Source organism: Pavona decussata, unplaced genomic scaffold (genome assembly GCF_977016875.1).
Source record: "Pavona decussata unplaced genomic scaffold, jaPavDecu1.1 SCAFFOLD_27, whole genome shotgun sequence".
NCBI lineage: Eukaryota > Metazoa > Cnidaria > Anthozoa > Scleractinia > Agariciidae > Pavona > Pavona decussata.
This window is the reverse complement of record NW_028145450.1, coordinates 732,640-751,878: the sequence shown is the minus strand read 5'-3', so window position 1 is coordinate 751,878 and position 19,239 is coordinate 732,640. Positions and strand designations below refer to the sequence as shown.

The following is a 19,239-nucleotide window of genomic DNA, read 5'->3' as shown; positions in this document are numbered from 1 at the left end:
TTAGTAATAGATCAAACCCGAGGAAGAGTGTTTCCTCCGATTTCCAAACACCGAGAAGTAGGATGGAAAAACGAGGCGTAGCCGAGTTTTTTTTAACCAACTTCGAGGTGTTTGGAAATAGGAGGAAATCCTCTTTTGAGTGTTTGATATTATAGCTTCTCAAACTATTGATAATTCTTGGAGAAATTCGAAGCAAAAGTTCACAAAATTTTATGATATTAAAGATCACATTTCTAAACCTCCTTCACGGTAGTGATTTGCTTTGTTTTGGCTTGATGAATTATTAATGAGTTTGAGAAAACCCGGTAAAACACTGCTGCTCGTGTTTTAAACATTATTTTCACATGGAATCTGAGAGTAGCTGAAATACATGTACCAAACCAAACAAAAAAGGAAGACAAATAAAATGTGAACTAGAATGCGAGAGATCTAACAGTCTTAACTAATAGGGCTAACATGTTAAAATTTACAATTTACAACTTCCCTCTTAAATTTGTGGGTTTCAGTACAAGTTCGTATTTTGTCTGGAAGGGAATTACACAATTTTGCAGAAAGGTATTCAAAAGAGTTCAACCTATGGCCTTCCCATATTTGTGGGGCATGGTATAATGGCTCATATACCATGGCACCCTGCGAGCAGAGCCTCCTTTTGTCTTTTTCTTTACTGAGGACGCCAAAATCGAGCAAGCAAAAGAAAGTCTCTGCTAGCAGGGTGATACCATAGCCGCTACACCAATCAAAACCGTTACTCTGGAACTTCGTTATCCAATGAGTCAGTTTTTAATAATAACTATTACATCCTAATAACGAAGGTTTCGATAAACAATTTTAATAAAATAAAAACAAGCAATAGGGAGCTTAAGCAACGACGACAGCAACGGCAACGAAAACGTCACCCGAAAATATATCTCTATTTCATTTGTGCTACTTCGCGATTATTTCAACTCGCTTAACTTAAACAAAAATGGCGAACTATCCAGGAACCAAATTGGTAGGAGTGGCGTACAAGTTAAGAAAGAACATGAAAAATTCACTCGTGCGTTCCGTTCTCCACAAAACCTTGAACGTGGTCATTTCACGTTGTTGTTTTGCAGAGGACGACAAAGAAATGTACCAAAATGTAAAACGCACGTGCAGAGTGATTGTTTTTGCTCATTAAACCTATTGTTTTGCGGCGTTGTCGTTGCTTAAGCTCCCTAATGGTAATGTTGACTGACGTTATTCATTCAACATTGCTATCATTGTTTTTATTTTAAATTAATACATCAACATAAAAACTTACCTTAAGCTGTACAATGCCATACTCCAATCCATACAAGTCGCAAAAGGAGAAGCTCTGGTTTCTCCATTCCGGTGTAAAACTCACTTTGGGATTTCCAAATATAAGGTTTTTCAAGCCCTGATGATCAATACATAATGCACTTTAAACGTTAAGCAAAGACAAAATAACTTAGTACCCGCTGATAATTTCATTACATAGGGAATGAAATATACTCCGAGTATTGTTCATTTTGTGTAAACATATTTAGACAACAAATGACATTTCAAAAACTCGTTAATAATTCATAAGCCCATTGACCTATCAAATGGTGGATAAAACATCACGTGCAGTGGTTTTATATCCGATAAAACCTCCTCCTTATTAGTATGCGGTGTTTAATGTTTTTCTCGTATGCTAATTTCTAACGTTGACAAAAGCATACAATTGTTATGAACTCTCTTGACACACCCTTTTCCAGGAATGTTTTTGAAGCCGTTCAAAAAACTCACAGCACGTGTTTTATCGGGTCTAAAACCACTCAGCTGCGCCTCGCGGTTTTAAATCCTGATAAAACACTGTTGCTCGTGTTTTAAACATTACCGAAACTAAGTTGGAAACAAGTTATACTTCGGTACGAACTATACCATCATCAGACTAAAAATATGCATACAAGGTAGGTCTTAAATAGTGTGTTAACAACAGTAGACCCTTCTCCAAAATGGCGGCAACAGAGTTCAATGAGTTAAAATCAAACTGAATGAAAAAACTGATACCAGCACTGGAAAGAGCACCTTTACTTTAGTGACCTTGCAAAGTTTCAGTATATTAGATGTTTTATCAGCTTAAGAAATGTAAGATGAAATTTGACAAATTTACAGACGTTTGTATGACTGGGGGTAACGTCATACCCCCAGTCATACAAACGTCTGTAAATTTTTCATTTTTCAACTTACACTTTCTCAGCTGATACTACACCTGATACGCTGAAACTTTGCAGGGTTACTATAAAAGTAAAAGTGCTCTTTCTAGTGCTAGTATGTGTTTTAATTTCAACTTATTTGAATTTTCGGCCGCCATTTTGGAGAAGGGTCTATAAGAAAGCGAAACAAATAGTATACTCATGAGAAAAGGGAAAGTTCTCTACTGCATTTTAATCCATTGTTAAGAGAAGGTGTACAGGAGAAGGTTTCAGTTGAATCAATTTCTGAAATAATTATTATTAAATTTATAACCAAATTTACATGTAACTGATGTTTTTCAATCAAGCAACTGCAATTACCATGGCTGTCTCCAGAGAAATTGGTTTACTCTCAACATCAACTGGTGCAATTTTCCTTGGACCTAAAATATATAACATGACATTTTATAATAACATTACTTTACTACTATAAGGAATACCCCATTTAATACATTGAATTAACCAATTTAACTGAACTGTCTGCATCTGCCTCTATTAAAGGCATTCATATTAAATGATATGTCTACATTCGAAAAATAATCAAACCCATAAGGCATGTACCATACACATATAAGAATATCAAGGCTAAAATTTGCGAAATTTTAGGAACTGAATATTTTAAGAATAAACCCGAGGCTGGGATTTTGGAAAGAGTATATTTTTTGTGTGTGTTGAAAAGTAAATACAATACAATTACATGTTTTTAACTAAACTGTATAGAATTCTTCCTTTCTCTAAACGGCAAAACTAGCCAATAAAACGATAAAAACCTGCACTAGCCAAATTTTCGACGCTTATAACAGTTCATGATACAGATCTGGGCCCGTTTGTTCGAAAGCCGATTAACGCTAATCTCAGATTAAAAGTTAACCGAGGTTTGTATCTCGCTTGTAAAAAATGTTTTTAAAAGCTGACTTTTAGCTAAAGGTAAAGAAAAGTCTCAGTGAAAACTGAAAGGCAAAATTCTTTTGGAAAAATGCTTATTAATTTTTAATTAAACTTGAATGAAAGTTCACGGTAATCCAGGATTAGCTTAATCAGGCTTTGAACAACTGGGCCCGGGACACCAAACACTGGTAATTGATACCCAAATATATTCCAAAACGGAAATGTCATACGCTATATTAAATTCAAGAATTTTCACAAGAATATTTTCAGCCTACCATTGGCAAGAACATTCAGCCTGGGCCGGAAAAACAATATTCTTATAAAAAGAAAAGAGTGTAACTGGGAAGCTAAAGCAAAGGGAATTCAAAAGTACTCTCCAATATCATTAATTCTATGCAGCGGACGGGTAGTGTGATATTCTCTGGAGTATTTTTAAAAGTTTCTTATCTCTAAGAAAAGAACTTCAAATCAGTTCTGAAGACCAACCCTAGCCTTGAAAGCATAATGAAACACCCTATGAACTATCCACTAAAACTAGTACAGTTTTACACAACCCTAATGTACAAATTTTACAGTACCTAATGACAGCTGTCCCAAGTCTTGATCTAAGTCATCATCAATATCTTCAAACACTAGATCGTTATTTTTACTCTATAAGCAAAAGAAATGAAGGAAACAATAAGATATGGCTTAAATATCACCACGGGAAGTTATGAAATGTGCCAAGACGTCCGTTACTGTTTTCCACCATGCTGAAAAGAGTCATTCTGTTGTTAAGTGGAAGCGTGTTATGAGCATTTTATCACCTTTAGCATCAAATACCCGTGGAGGGTCACATAGATATGTATTTTGTCTTTGAATGTACAGTATGTACAGGTCATCTAATGGCAGAGAGTCAGGTTACGTTTGGGATCATTCACGTTACGACAATAGCGTTAATGCTGCCAGCGATAATGAGTTTTTATATTAATATTTATTAAGGACGGTACCTCCTAATACAGAAGTATTTTTGCGCGGTTCATGACTATGCGGGAAAAGCAGATCTTAGTGTGGGCTACTGGAATCCAAAAAGAAAATTGGAGGAAACGGCACATTTTTTTTTTAGAGAGAGATAATTACGCAACAATTATTCCAAAAAGCAGTAAAATAATACATTTAGCAATGTATAGCGTTTTTTTCTTTTCCTTTTTTTTTTTTTTGTTACAAATTGAAGCTTTATCATCCCTGAAAAATGCATGGTTGTAACTAATTTTCTTTTTGGATAACACGAGCACTTGCTAAGTTCTGCTTTCTCCGTATACTTTTAAACCGCGCAAAGATTTCCCTGCATTAGTAGGCGCCACCCATAGAAAAACCTCAGTATCTCAAAATGCGCTCAAAGTATGTGCAGTAACAAAAATAGGCACCGTCTTCAATTCTTAATAGGCCATTTCCGAGTTGCTTTGAGCCTCAATATGAAAGCAAAGCTAGGTGCAAAGTTTTTACATGTGCAAACAAAACTAATTTTCATGTTAAACACTTTGCACTTGGCCTCACCAGATCTCGGAAATGGCCTATTCAATTATAATAGCATTACTTACGTACCTTCTGAGACCTGGAATTTGAAACAGGTTGGTTCCTGGCAAAGAGAAAGACAAACTTGTAAAGACATCATACATGTACATGTATTTAAATTGGAGGTGCACTAAAGATAGAAATTAACCCTACAGTTCTCTAAGTTGAAATTCTTTTAAAATTACAATATAATATAATTTTTACAAATTGGTTGAAGTAAGAAATAAAGTAAATCTTGCAATAAGAATGTCTTACCGTACTTCCTTACCACAGGCAGTCCAAGCTCAATATAAGAGAACACTACCCAAATATTAGCGTTTTCATGTTACACGACTTGAACTGCATAATTAGTTTGGGCAAAAATACAGGATATAAGGATTTGTATGGGATTTTCAATCATTTTGATCATTCAATCAATCATTTTCAATCAATTTTTATAATATTCACAAAAATTTGAAGTACAACAATACAGTTCCCACCCAAAAGCAGCGAAGCTAAATGAATCGGGTGGGAGCAAAAAGATATATGTACACCAATAATTTCAAAAGCAAAAAAAAGGAAAAGAAAATAACAATACAATATAATTTTCATAAATTGGTCGAAATAAAAAAAAAAAGTAAATCTTGCAATAAAAATGTCTTACTGTATTTTTAGGATGTCGTAGGTTAACTAATTAAAACTTAACTCTGGTTGCATCAATTTGAATAAATCACTGAACAGTTCTGTATTTAATACTTCCTGGTTTGCAGTTTAATAATAACTTTGAACCCTCAGTCTTGCAGTGAAATTTATTTGAGTAAACTTCAAAAGGTTAAGGATTATCTGCTCACCTTGAACTTTTCTCACGTGCGCTTCTTCTCTGTTGCTTTGCAGAAGTAACCTCTGCCCTGAAAATGAAAGAAGAAATCTTTATTTGATGAAATGAAACTGAAGATACATGTATTATAATACAAAAAAAAAAAACAAAGAAAGAGACATGTTCCCATACACCAATTTTGTCTAAGCAGATAAAAGGTAGAATCTTATCATAATAATAATAAACAATATACAATATAAACATACTACACTGTAGCCCCACAAAATCTCCAACAAAAAGAGATCCCTCTGGAAAAATTAATCGGCATCCAAAGATACTGTTAGTCTATGGACTGTTAGCCAAGCGTTACCTGTTTTAAGCTGTTCACTAATAGTTTCAAGTTGTCTTTATTTGAAGGCAAACTTCCTTCCAATATATTAGCCCTCCCAAAACTAACCCCCTTAAAAGTTCTTTGAAATAAATATGCACATACTGTGTTGCTTGCATTTGGAACTTTCCTCCAGGATGTATATACATTGTGCACTGTGCATGTACTGTTACATGTAAGTACTAAACGAAGTCCCCAACACTACATGTAGCATTTGGAAAGGTTTAACTTTCAAACATGTACAAAAATGTTGTGCACAATATTGTATCAATTCAATAAATTACTCCAAACTAGAGTGAGAGGTATTTGAGGATGCCCACACTGTGTAACCCTATACCTTTGTGTTTAATAATAATTATTTTGCATGCAATTGTTGTCTGCAACATCACAATATCATACCCACAGTCCTCAAGCTGTTTGGTCAACAGTAAATAAATAAAATAAATTAATAAATTAATTAATTAAATGTCAGCAGTAGACTCTGGGGAATTCGAAAAAAATATTAAATAAATTTTTGATTGGCTGCCCCTTTAAAGACTTGCATTGTTTTACCACAAAAATCCTACAGTATAATAAAATTCCAATTCCTGATTTCTCTCCTGGTGACCAACCAAAAGAGCCTAGCTGGGACCCAGTGGGTACCTGATTGGCAACATCTGATTGGCAACATTGCACAGTGTGCTCAAGCCTTTTGGCTACCAGTGATCAGCATCAAATTTCTCCTTGTAATATCAATTTGCTTATTCAACCCCTGAGGCCAGGAAAATTAAGGTGAATTTTCTTAACATTTTAATAACTTCTGCCCAGTACGTTTATAAGAAAAGTATGGAGACAAGATAGGAGAATTTCTTCTTTGATATTAGGCATTAAAGGATAAAGGCTGGTTTTCACTAGTGATGGAGTCAGAGTCGGAGTCGTAATCAGAAGCATAGAGCTTATGATCTAGTGAAAACAGCGTTCTGATTCCGGAACGTAAGCGACGGAGTCGTAAGTGGAGTCGGAAGAAAATGGAAACGTTCTGATTCTTCTGACTTCGATTCCGTCACGCTTATGACTCCGATTTTTGATTTTCACTAGGTCAATTAAGCGCTCTTACGACTCCGCTTACGACTTCGACTCCGACTCCGTCGTTAGTGAAAACCAGCCTTAAGGAGTCATCATTTATACTTACTGCTGATGCCGATCTTTTCCCATTTCATCTAAAGGGAAGTCCTCTGTACTGTGAACCACATCCAGCTGTGAAAGATTGAAAGGGAACTGTACATGTAAGCTCAAAAACAAACCAGTCACCAAAACATCTAGGTTTCATATTATTGCTAAGTTTTGATTTCACAACTAATAACTATTTTTTTTTTTCACATTAAAGGGGCAGTGCCACTTACAGCCAATGAGGTGTGTAGCACCAAGTTGGCTATAATCATCCATTATCCAACTTGTAACTTGTAAGTAAGCATATTTTTCTTGATTGTTTTTAATAAAACAATATTAGTACTAGATTGCAAGGAGACAACTTAATAATGGCCTCTATTTCTTGGCCATGGTATTAATGGCTCAAATATACCATGGCAGCTTTTAAAGCCAATCAAATCCTGGAATGTCAGTGATCCAGCTTTCAATAATTATTGTTACATGTGATTTCTCCCTTACTTTATTATCCAGCGCATCCTCCTTTTGAGTCTGTAAAATACTTGTTCCCTTGATCCCCTCCACCAGATCATCATCACCAAACAAGCTTCCAATTTGTTTCGTGGTTAAACTGTTGCTAAGCCTTCCAGTACTGTGGCGATTCCTTGCATCTTTTTTGGCAGCAAGACCAGAGCTAATGATTGGCCCACCCATGGTATTATTAAGTCTTCTTTTACTTTTCTGTTTTGCAATTTGATCACTTGATGACATAGATGCCACTGTGCTTGAATACATGACACCATCAGTGTTAGATGTGTCAAGCATTCCCTTATGAGATCCCTCTTTTTGTTTACTGCCTTTTGTCCTCAAGTCACTAGAAGAGTTCATGCTTGTTTTAGAAGAAGCAAAGTTGCTTGCAGGCTTCTCCAGCCGTTTTAAGAGATCACCATAATCTCGTTCCCCATCCTTGTCATCTTGTCTATCCGCATCTTTAATGAGGTCATTGTTTAAAGGCCGCGAAGTTGTCCTACTTTTGGTCTCCTTTTTGTGGTCTTTGAAAGAAGCATGAAAATTGCTTGCAGGTTTCTCCAGCCGTTTTAAGAGATCAGCGTAATCTCCTCTCTCTTCCTCGTCACCTTGTTTGTCCGCATCGTTAATTAGGTCACTGTTTGAAGGCAGTGCAGTTGTCCTACTTCTTGTTTCCTTTTTGCTTTCTCTAAAAAAGAAATAATTTAAAATGATAATACAGTTATTAAAGGTACATGTAGAATTCTACTGTCAGGTAACTCGTGAGCAAATATAAATGTATAAAATGTACATTTAACTGACTGTACAGTACATAAATGCACATAAATAATATAAATAGTGCTCTATGAATGGTTTGCGTGAATGTATAATGCTGAGCACTATTCAACTTTTTATGTTTTATTAATATGCAAGCAGCAAACACATTGTTTCTAATGTCACTTATGCATGTAAAATCAGTTAAATTTTTATAACCATGGATACAGATGCTGCAGTAAAACTCCACCTTTGTTCATACAGGTTACAGGCATTAGAACTTAATACATTGTATGATTCATTCTTAACAGATTTGTGTAGAAATGAATTGTTTAATTCAGTGTAGCACTGGGCCCAGTTGTTCAAAGCCCGATTAAGCTAATCCTGGATTAACGTGAACTTTGATTAGAGTTTAATCACTAATCAATGAAGATTCTTCCAAAAGATTTTTGTCCTTCAATATTGACAATAACATAGACCTGCCAACTTTTCTTTACCTTTAGCTTGACATTAGCCTTTAAATCCATTTTAAACAAGCGAGATGAAAACCTCAACTAACTTTTAATCATGGATTAGCGTTAATCGGCTTTCCAACAACTGGGCCCAGCTGGAGTCTTGTTTTAACGCATAACTAGACCTTGATTTTTATACTTTTTAGAAACCTGAGATAAGCAGAAGCCAAAATAATTATGATCCCAATAACTTTCCAACAAAAAATTTTACTTTAATCACCTATAAATTGACATAAACCTGAATTTAGCCTTGCCTTGAGTAGACACCTACCATAATCAGACACCTATGCTTGCCAAGGCAAGTGTCTGTCAACTGAGATGGTAAAGTGAATGTGCCATTAAATTATATTTTATTTTATGTTATTTTAAAGGGGCACTGTCATGGCGATCTTGCTGTATTTTGGTCAGAACTGCTAAAATATTTGATAGAGATTCTTTTTTCTAATTAACAAATCGACGGCAGTTTTCTATGGTCTATACTCTTATAGACCATAAAATGACGTCAAAAAACGTTCAAAACTCAAGTGGAACCACAAGCCGCAGGCGAGTGGTTTCACTGCCAAGTTTTGGACATTTTATGGCGTCATTTTATGGTCTATAAGAGTATATACCATAGAAAACTGCCGTCAATTTGTTTTTTACAATAACATAGAAAACGTACTAGCAGAATTGGCTATTTTTTTTGTTGAGAAAGCGCGCACGTTACATCTGACGTCATTTTTATTGTCTGTACTCTTATAGACAATAGCTACGAGCCAATCAGCGTGCGGGAATTTGGACAGTTATTGTAAAACATGAAATTGTTGTTAGAGCACTGGAAAGAAAATACTAAAAGATTCGTCCTAGAAAGAAGAAACTATAATCAGTTTTTAGCAATTTCTCTAAAATACACAGGAAGAACTTGAAATAATTGGCCAACTTTTTCAAGTTGCAATCCATTTCCATCCTAGCCATCCGCAGCCAAAGATGAATAATACAAGCTTCTGTGCACTAGTGGGGTTATTTTTAACAAAAGTAAATCATTATTTTGACTGTTCAAGGGGCAGTATCATGGGAGATCAATGGGAGATATCATGATTTTTGGCCAAAATTCAATAAATTTAAACTTTGAACACTGTGTTACATGTAATTAATTTATCATTTGCTACTTTAAAGAAATGTTAATAATAATTCTAAGACGAGAGGTTGAATCAAAATGTAGTACAACCGGCGATTTTTAGTGCATTACAACAGTGAAATTTGAAAACGTCCGCCAGACGTTTTCAAATTTGAAGCCCTCTCTATCTTGGTCATCTTCCGGCGAAAATATCATTGGATAGTTTCTTTGCGTTTTAATAGTCTTTTAATGGAATTTAAACATTATATCTTGGCTGCTATCAACCGAATAGCGTCTTTCCGATTTTCGATGTGTTACTAAAAATAGCGTGACACTGTCCCTTTCAATCAATTCAAATATGTGACACAAAAAATTGGTGACACTGCCCCTTTAATGATATTTCCGATTGATACATGTTGTTGATACCTTGTTGAGTTGGACCTTTGACTTGACCTGTCTGTCCCAACAGATAAGGAGGAATTTTGGTTGTCTCTTTCCTTCATATACTGTACAATGACTTCCAACATTGTACGAAAAGGTTCGGGTAGTTCCTGAAACAAATGGTTTGCAACAAAGAGGTAAAATAAGACTTTATGTTCTGGAAAATTAAAATACTTTTCAGCCCTGATTCAAAATTAGTGTAAAATGCATATATTCTGGGTAGCCAAATTAGAGTTTGCTGCCTGTTTGTTAACTTTGAATTGTTTAAATTGTTTATTTGTTTTCCACTTGTTTGCTGTTGTCATTGTTGTTATTTTTTGTTTGTTTGTTTGTTTTTATACATGTGCACATACCTTGTTCTATATAATTTATAGCATATAGTGATATAATAAACAGTCGAAGGTCTCGTAAGCGGACACCCTCGGAACGCAAAAAAAGTGTCCGTAACTGGAGCTGGCCGCATACGAGAATGGTTCCTGTAAGCGGCCACTAGAGGTGTAGGGGATAGATGGCCGCTTACGGGAGCTTGCCTCAGCTACAATGTTGTGCTGACAGCATTGTTATTTCAGTCACAAGGGCATTGCCATATGCATGTAAGTGGTGTTTCGAAATGTAACCGGACGTGGATGACGACAAAACAAACACTGCAATATGGTGTTGTAGTTACTGTAAAATATAAGTGACGAATGGCGATGTGAAGTTGATTGATAAAAACAAGATACAGAGGTTGTTAAAAGGATTTTCTTTGGGGTGTCTTCTTACGGGAGCTTAAAAACAAAGAAAAAGTCTAAGTCGTTATCTCTGAAAGTGTTCGCTGCCGCTTACAGGAATGTCTGCTTACAAGAAATACAGAGTTTGTATGGAAATTAATACAGGGTTTTTTTTAAGGGAGGAGAGCCACTAATGCTCCTTCACTCTGTAACTAGTGGCTTCATGAGAGTAAAAATGGACTGGCCTTCCAATTCCAATTGAGCAGTTATGAGTCTCTCGATCAGCTCATGAATAACGGTTTACTGATTTGCCATACATGTAGTTAACTTAACTTGTTATACAGAGTTATTTATACCACTCTGATTGCAGCCTGGAACATCTAATAGCAACAGCTGAAACTACAGTATCCCAAACAACCAAAGTGTTAATTAATATATTCAAAGTCTTTTTAATTACCTTTTCCATTGAAAAATAAGGAGAACAGTTTAAACTTCAAAAACTAAGGGGAAAACTAATGTTAATAACATGCATGCATAGGTAATACCTTGTTCTTCTTCATTAACTTTTCAATGTGCATTTCTTTGGCAAGTTGAGCACGGTTGCTAATGCTACAGTATAAAAGAAAACCAAAGTAAACAAACATCTTACACAGTCACTGCAGAATGTACTTAAACCAGCTATTAATCTAGACTGCAGCACTTTCTGCACTTTAGCAGAATTTGCAGTAGATAATGATAGTAGACAGTAGACATGGTAGTACAACTTTTAAAGTCACATTTTTCAAATGAAATCACCCAACCAATTGATGCATGTTTTTTTCTAGTAAAACAGATTTTCTGAGTTCAATGTCCATTCCCCTCTCATACACTGTAGGGTGTTACCAAGTTTGATGTTACGTTTTGTAACCATATATGTACACTGTAGATCTTAAAGTGACTATGACATAGAATTGCCAATGCATTATTTTAATAAACAAATGTTTGGTTTATCAGCAGAGTTGATAACTACAGTGTAAATATGGTTAATTGGCCACTGTAAAGAGATTCAAGTGTTGACATTTCCAGCATTAGCCCATTTGTCAGAGCGAATCCATCTAATTCACTCTGACGAAGGGCAAAAACCTCAGCACTGGAATCTCTTTTCGGTGGCCAATTTTTCCAAAACCTCAGCACTCAAATGTCTTTTACTTTACAGTGGCCAAATTATTTACCTTTATTTATCAACTCTGTTGATAAACCAAACATCCATAAAAATCTACCCCCCATGACACAGCATGCCATTTATTATTTTTATACCTGACCAACTGACCCCCTTTCACAAGAGAAAAGGGGCAACGAGAAATAAAGCATTTGATGAGGATGACCTCATGTTTAATACCTGTCCTCTGTTCTTGGCATCTCTTTATCAAGAGTTTGCAGTGTAGTCTTTAGCCCCTGCAAACATTTAAAAAATGTCAGATGTCAGTCTGAATTGTATTTTGAACAGCACATGTGTATAATACATGTATATATCATACATGTATTCAAAAAGATGCACCTAAAGGTCTAAAAGCGTACATGCACTTGTCTGGTAGACCATAGAAAACTGCCATTGATTTGTTAAAATAGTTTCAAGAGCCTCTGACTTATAAGAAATTTGAAAGGGAGGAAGGAGTGTCTGAAATAATTATGCACTTTTCACTATTAAAATTTTGTCATACTGATCAAGGTGGTTCTCACTTTAAAATCAGAGAGTATACAATCCTAAATTTGACCATTGAAATGAAAGTCATTAAACAGTAATCAATTACTTCATGTGTTCTAGTGGTATTTTTAGTTCTTTTACAAACTGTTTTTTCCCCTCTTTTTTTTTTTAATATTTCCTTGATACTTTGCAATATCAAACAGAAAGTAAACATACATCCCAACACCTTTATAGTGCTGGTGTCAATGGTTTGACAGCAACATTTCTCAGGCCCAGCATTGAAGTTATACTGTAAGTGATTTTGAGAAACAGGACCCTGGTCTAAAATTATAGTGATAATTGCACATCTCTGTTGATAAGTGAATGAAGATTTTGTCACATTTTGTCAGAAAATGGGTATCACAATGTGTGAAACTATGGTAGCCAGCCATTTTGGATATTGACCCCCAAGGGTCAACTGACAGTGTTCCCGTTCACTGGGATTAAAAACATTAAAATCAAAGCAAGCGATAATAATTTTGACTGGTGTTTCGAAACAAAGAATGCTGACTACAAACCAATTTTCACTGACCATTCAAGACAAACCTGTTAGCAATGAAGCTCAGGAGACAGTGGTGCAGAAATCTGTTCAGCAAGATTTCTGCACAGACTCTAAAGCCTGGCGCACACTTGAGGAAAGAGCTGAGCCAACTGCCTCGCGAGATATCACGGGGCAATCAGCTGAGTTGTTTCCTCAAGTGTGCGGTTGGATTTTGGCGAGAATTTTGCCTGGCGAGGTGAAATTTCAAATATCAAACGTGACAGATTTTTTCCTTGTGGCCTCGCGAGGCGAAAAACTCACTAAAACTCAACCGCACATGTGATGGAACAGCTGAGCTGATCACCTCGCGAGGCAGTTTGCTCAGCTCTTTCCTCAAGTGTGCGGCACTGGCTTAACTCTATTCGGTCTTGCCATTTTTGGTTGAGGGTTAGTATGACAGTGGTGTGTGTATAATTAGTGTAGATTGTATGGGGCTTTGCAGAAATCTTTCCATCAATTCCTTTAAAAATATTTTGTTAATGACATATCTTTGCCAACAAGGAAACTCTTTTGGCAACCTTGTAGCAAGACAAAAATAAAATTTGCCAAAGAATTTTCCTGACCTGATGCGAAATTCCCTGACTTTTCCCTAACCTTGGAAAATACCTGTTTTTTCCCCAGCTTTTCCTTGACCGTAATAATCCTGTCATCAGTTTGGCTTAAGAGTTTGTTAAAGTGTATATATCTAAAATTATACAAGTATAAGGCCATCCCAATAAAATGTTTCATTTCCCATCACCCGACTGACCTATTTTTTTTGAAAAGTAAAAAAAAAAAAAAAAATTCCAGATTCACTAGTCAAAGAAGCACTTCTTTGACTAGTGAATCTGAAATTGGTATGATGTGATGTCCTTGTCTTTAATTAACATCGGTACTACGAATAACGAACTAAAAGACTACGTTTTCGAGTTGACTTTCTCACCGGGCTTTCTTACTTAGCAGCCCGGCCTTCTCTGGAACCCAGACCCCTTCAACTGTTCATTCTTTTTTTTTTTTTGCCCGACCAACTGACCAACTATAACAAGAGACAGGGCAATGGGAAACGAAACATTTTATTGGGATGGCCTAAAACAGGAAAAAAAAAAAAAGATAAATTTTATCTCTTTTTTCCCTATTTACTTGTATGTATAATTATGTTAACATTTAACAATATTATTATTATTTCACAAGCTGGCATTGGATATGAGATGATAGATAACCAACCAGGCGCATAGTGCCCAGTTGGCTATAATCATCTCGTATCCGACAAGTGCTCAGTACTGGAATAACTGTTTTATTGAAAACAATCTAGATCTAGATATTTTGAGATCTTGCTGATTTCACTTTGCAAGAACAACCAGGGCTGAGTTGCTCGAAGCATGGTTAGCGCTAACCATTGGTTAAGAGGTATTAAAACCTATAGGTTGTCATAGAATTTAACCTGGGTTATGCGCCGATCAAATCGAAACTTCAACATCCCCCCCCCCGGGCAAACCCCGGGCATTTGACTATTTTCTGTGCCCGGGAGTGGGGAATTTGACGGGTAAGGCCTTCCCGGGGGTGGGGAATTTGACCTTGCCTGGGTGGAGTGGGGAAAATTGAACCGGAAGTGTCAGGTTTCAAATCGCTTTTTTTTTTTGGGGGGGGGGGGGGGGGCGCCGAAGTCGCTAACAGCTATGAAAACGTGTTTGGACGAGATGGAAGAGTTTTAAAGGAAGAGATACAGCATTACAAAAAAAGCTTACAAAAAAGGTCTTCAAAAGTGAGAGTGCTTAAATATTAATTATTTTTATAGATTGTATATAAACGATGTAGTATACAATGAGTCAAGCTGCGGCTTTGTCCCGCAGTGAATAGTGAAAGAAATAAACACTGTCGAATGAAAAACCGCTTTGGCTTAAATTGTAGAATATCCTGCCGCTCGAACAACATTCTACGTAGCCGGCTAACTAATTTTAAAATATGTATTTCTAGTTCTTTAAACGATGTAGTTTTTTATGCAATGAGTCAAGCTGCGCCTTTCTCCCGCATTTGTGTCTGCAGAGGTTTTTAGAATAGCCATAAAACACTTAACAGCAGTGAACAGTTAAAGGAAAAAAAAACATTGTCGAATGAAAAACCGCCCCTTTGGCTTAAATTGCAGAATACCCTGCCACTCGAACAGTCTACGTAGCGGGTAACTCATTTTAACTTAATAAATTCAATTTCCAATCATTAGTTTCAATGTTAAAGTTGTCAGAGTTGTGGTTTTTGTAGTAACTCATGACAGGAGCCGACAATGATTGTTCTTTAGGAGGGGCATTTGACAGACAAATCCGACGATAAGGTAGGGCATTTGAACACCATTTTGGCCCGAGGGGGCGAGAATTTGAACGATCCAATCTTCAAAAGTTCAAATGCCCGGGTTTGCCCGGTGGGGGGGATGTTGAAGTTTCGAGTTGATCGGCGCATAATGGTTGCTATTTCTCCGGCATGATATAATGGCTCATATTTACCGTGGCTGCTAAGCCAATCATATCACTGGAACTGCATAAAATTATGATTACACAACAATACAGTTTTCAATAAATAATTATAAAAATTATAGCTGACGTATGGCTTTGATACAGTTTTCCTTTTTTGTTTGCCATTGTAATAAATGCAACAAATAACTCACCTTTCTACTCAGGTACTCCCTCACTAGGGAAGCCGTTATAGAAATAATCTGACAGTCGGCCATGGATCGAACGCAAACGACGCTGTTATCCTGACAAAAAAGACCTTTTAAATGTTCTTGTCTTTGTCATTAAGGACTTTTTTTGAACTCAAAGCTTCCTTTAGTCCTCTTCTTCAGCGATAAAGCGCCATACCACCATAATAATACGCAAAACTTATGGTTAAATATTGATGACAACCAACAGGTAAAAAATTTTGCTTGTTGAAGCTAGACGTTAAAATTCCAACTGTAGCCAATCGTCTTGGTAAATTTGAGTCTTCTCTTTTATCCAACACCTTTACCTAGCAATCTCGGACCTCAAAGCCCAAAGCAGCTTGTTATTATCCGTGTGTGTGAGTTACACATGACAACGAAAGCAAGCAAATCGCCGCCATTTTGCCTAGGGTAGTTCCAGTCTCCCCTCAACACTCGTTTTTTGGGAGAAAAGACTAAGTACTAATCCACGGAATCTTATGGATCATTGCAGACCATAAGCTGACATTTTATTTCGTTGGTCCTCCAAGAGAACATTTGTCTTTTAGGATTTACAGTCTTCTGGAATGAAATGCAGTTGACTATCTTTGCGACCGAGGGTCATAGCTTGCGTCGTCACACGTGACCGTAGTCTCCTTCATTTAATAGGGTTGTCACACAACGCTTCTATGTTCGGGAGAGAAGCGTTGCGTGATGGCCCTGGTAACGGCTGCAGTAGCTAGGAGACTAATGTGACCACGACCACTTCAGAAAATTGTTGTTGTTGTCCTCATTGTTGTTATTGTTATATTTGTTTTCCGCAGGAGAAAAGTTCAGTCTAAAGAGAAAATCCAGCTGTAATCGGTGAAGTTTTATCAGTTTCAGATTAATTCAATAGCTTTAAAGTTTCAAGATCAATGATCATTTCAATGATCTACAACTATTATTTGAGAGATTTAGAATCGCGTTTACGTACGGCAAACGGCAAACGTGTTTTCTTAAAAAAAAAAAAATAGTGCAAGATAATTCTGCCTTTTGATGTTAACACAAAGCAACTCAGTGTTACCGAAAAACCGAAAAAAGCCAGCGGCAACTAGAAAACGTTTTCATTCACGTAACTACCGACCATATTGGTTTACTGCAACAAAAGAAAACATTTGCATAAAAGTCGATTGCAATTTCCAGAGTTAGCTTGGGATACCAACATGGCCGCCATTTCTTTGTTTTGGGACACCAACATGGCCGCCGTGACGTCATGTGAAAACACTTTGTTATGGTCACGTGGTAATTTCCGCCGTTTGCGTTTGCAAATCTCTCTATTGTCTTCAAATTGCTTACATCATGACGTCTCCTTTAACTTTCTACTAAAAAGTAGAGAGAGCGCTGTTAGTACGGCACTGGTGAGAGCACATGGGACTCTTTTGACTCGAAAGTTGGGCCAACTAATCATGATAAATTAACTAATAAGTGTCATCGTATTTTTCAAGTTATAAGCACACAAGTACCGTGTAAACCCAGGGGCACGTGCACCCAACGGTACGGTTTGTTTCCGTTAGATCATATCAGTTCTGAAGCCGGCTTTAATCACCTCAGAAATTCGGATTTAGTTGTCACGAAAATTTCGACTTTTCTTCGGCCAAATGCACGCCTAAAATTTCGTAACGCTGTCAAACTTATTCCTTTTCAGATATTGCAGGTGCAAAACGCCGTCGTCAAAAAATGCTGAATTAGGTCGGCTAACGTTTTCGTAAAGCCAAGCAGTCGTTTTTAGGGGACTCGTATAATACGAGTCCCCTAAAAACGACTGCGTGGGAGGCTAGGAGATACTAAGATGTGGGCGAAAACAAGGTTGCACGTACACAAGAAGAACCGCGGCTTTTTGCCACACTTTACTGTGGTTAAAAAATAGTGGTCTTCTTCAAAACATGAGTTCTCACCACAGACTTGTCGCCTGTTTCCTACAACACTTTCCAGTTCCGTTTGCTTCCCCTGAGAATCAATTTAACAAATCGGCCTCGTTTATTGCAAGTTTGGAGAGTGTGAAAAATGTAATATCTCTTGTTTATATATTCCTTGTTTCTGGTAATTTACAAGGGCAAGAGCCTGATTTATCGACGCCACCGTGAAAATATTTAACAAATTTGGTAAAATGACGAAAATGAAGTCACAAAGCGAGTCCTAAACTGTGTAATGTCTAAGCAACAACCGTGGACGATAATCCTGCTGGTATCCTGCTGTGACGCCACAAATATTTATATGAAATCACAAAATATTGTCCTAAACTGTGACGTCACAAATATTTATATGAAGTCACGAAATATAGTCCTAAACTGTGACGTCACAAATATTTATAAGAAGTCACGAAACTGATAGTCCTAATGTGTGACGTTACAAATATTCCTATTTGTGAAAATATGGGCTTTAATGAGCTGATCCGAAAAGAGCGTGATTAAAGATCGCAACTTGCCAACAATCACCATCTGAATGCAATTTGGAGATGAGATATTAGTATTCAGTTTATGCTCTCGTGACACCACCATACGTTAATTGCCACCAGTTCAGATAGAAGCCTTTGTATAAGGAGTCATCGGAGCATGAAAGTTCATAATATCTTTTATTAACAACTGGATCATTGCGTAATGCAATTCCAGGGATTTGATTGGCCATGGAATATGAGCCATTATACCATGCCCAAGAAATAGCGACCATTGAACAAATTGTCTTCTGGTTATTCTTGCAAAATCAGTAAGCTCTAGCAACATTTCTGGATTGTTTTTAATAAAACAATTATTCCACTCACGCTTGTTGGAAATGAGATGAAATCACCCTTGTTGGAAATGAGATGATTATCATCTCATATCCAAAGCGCCCTCGTGGAATAATTGTTAAATATATACCCCCGAATAGACCATATTGGCATAATATCAGTGTCGGCAATGACAGGATCTTGCTTTCAATGGAGGTTCTTACGGGCCAGTGATATACTTAATAATTATTTGCATATGAAAAGATTAAGCCTTGCGTGCACGTTAGTTCCAGTAAAGATAAAAGGTAAAGTAAATTTATTTACAGCTATTTCAATTAACGTTGTCGGATCAAAGCTAAAAGCTTAAAGACAAGACCGAAAGTTTACGTGGGATTTTTATGAATAAATTTATCAAAATCAGTCATGTCTGAAGAAAACAATAGGTTGTAATTAGCAGTACAATGACCTGCACGTGCAGGGATGATTTTGATGAAATTATTCATAAAAAATAATCCCACAAAACATTGCGGTCTTGTCTTTTAGCTTTATTTTTATCCGACAACGTTAATTGA

The 19,239-nt window shown here is 36.6% G+C and overlaps 1 protein-coding gene across 1 annotated transcript in view; it reads right to left on the bottom strand.

The window, feature by feature from the left end:
* Window positions 1-16,383, bottom strand: part of LOC146485204 (putative ubiquitin carboxyl-terminal hydrolase MINDY-4) — a 32,582-nt gene extending 16,199 nt beyond the window's left edge. The window contains exons 1-11 of the mRNA XM_085103577.1: window positions 15,910-16,383; window positions 12,389-12,444; window positions 11,556-11,619; window positions 10,286-10,410; window positions 7,493-8,186; window positions 7,017-7,081; window positions 5,492-5,548; window positions 4,692-4,725; window positions 3,686-3,758; window positions 2,541-2,602; window positions 1,283-1,399 (exon numbers count right to left, since the gene is read on the bottom strand). Of these exons, the coding sequence (XP_084959703.1) occupies window positions 1,283-1,399; window positions 2,541-2,602; window positions 3,686-3,758; window positions 4,692-4,725; window positions 5,492-5,548; window positions 7,017-7,081; window positions 7,493-8,186; window positions 10,286-10,410; window positions 11,556-11,619; window positions 12,389-12,444; window positions 15,910-15,972 (1,410 nt within the window). The 5' untranslated portion in view covers window positions 15,973-16,383. The remainder of the gene's footprint in view (window positions 1-1,282; window positions 1,400-2,540; window positions 2,603-3,685; window positions 3,759-4,691; window positions 4,726-5,491; window positions 5,549-7,016; window positions 7,082-7,492; window positions 8,187-10,285; window positions 10,411-11,555; window positions 11,620-12,388; window positions 12,445-15,909) is intronic.
* Between the last annotated feature and the right edge of the window lie 2,856 nt (window positions 16,384-19,239).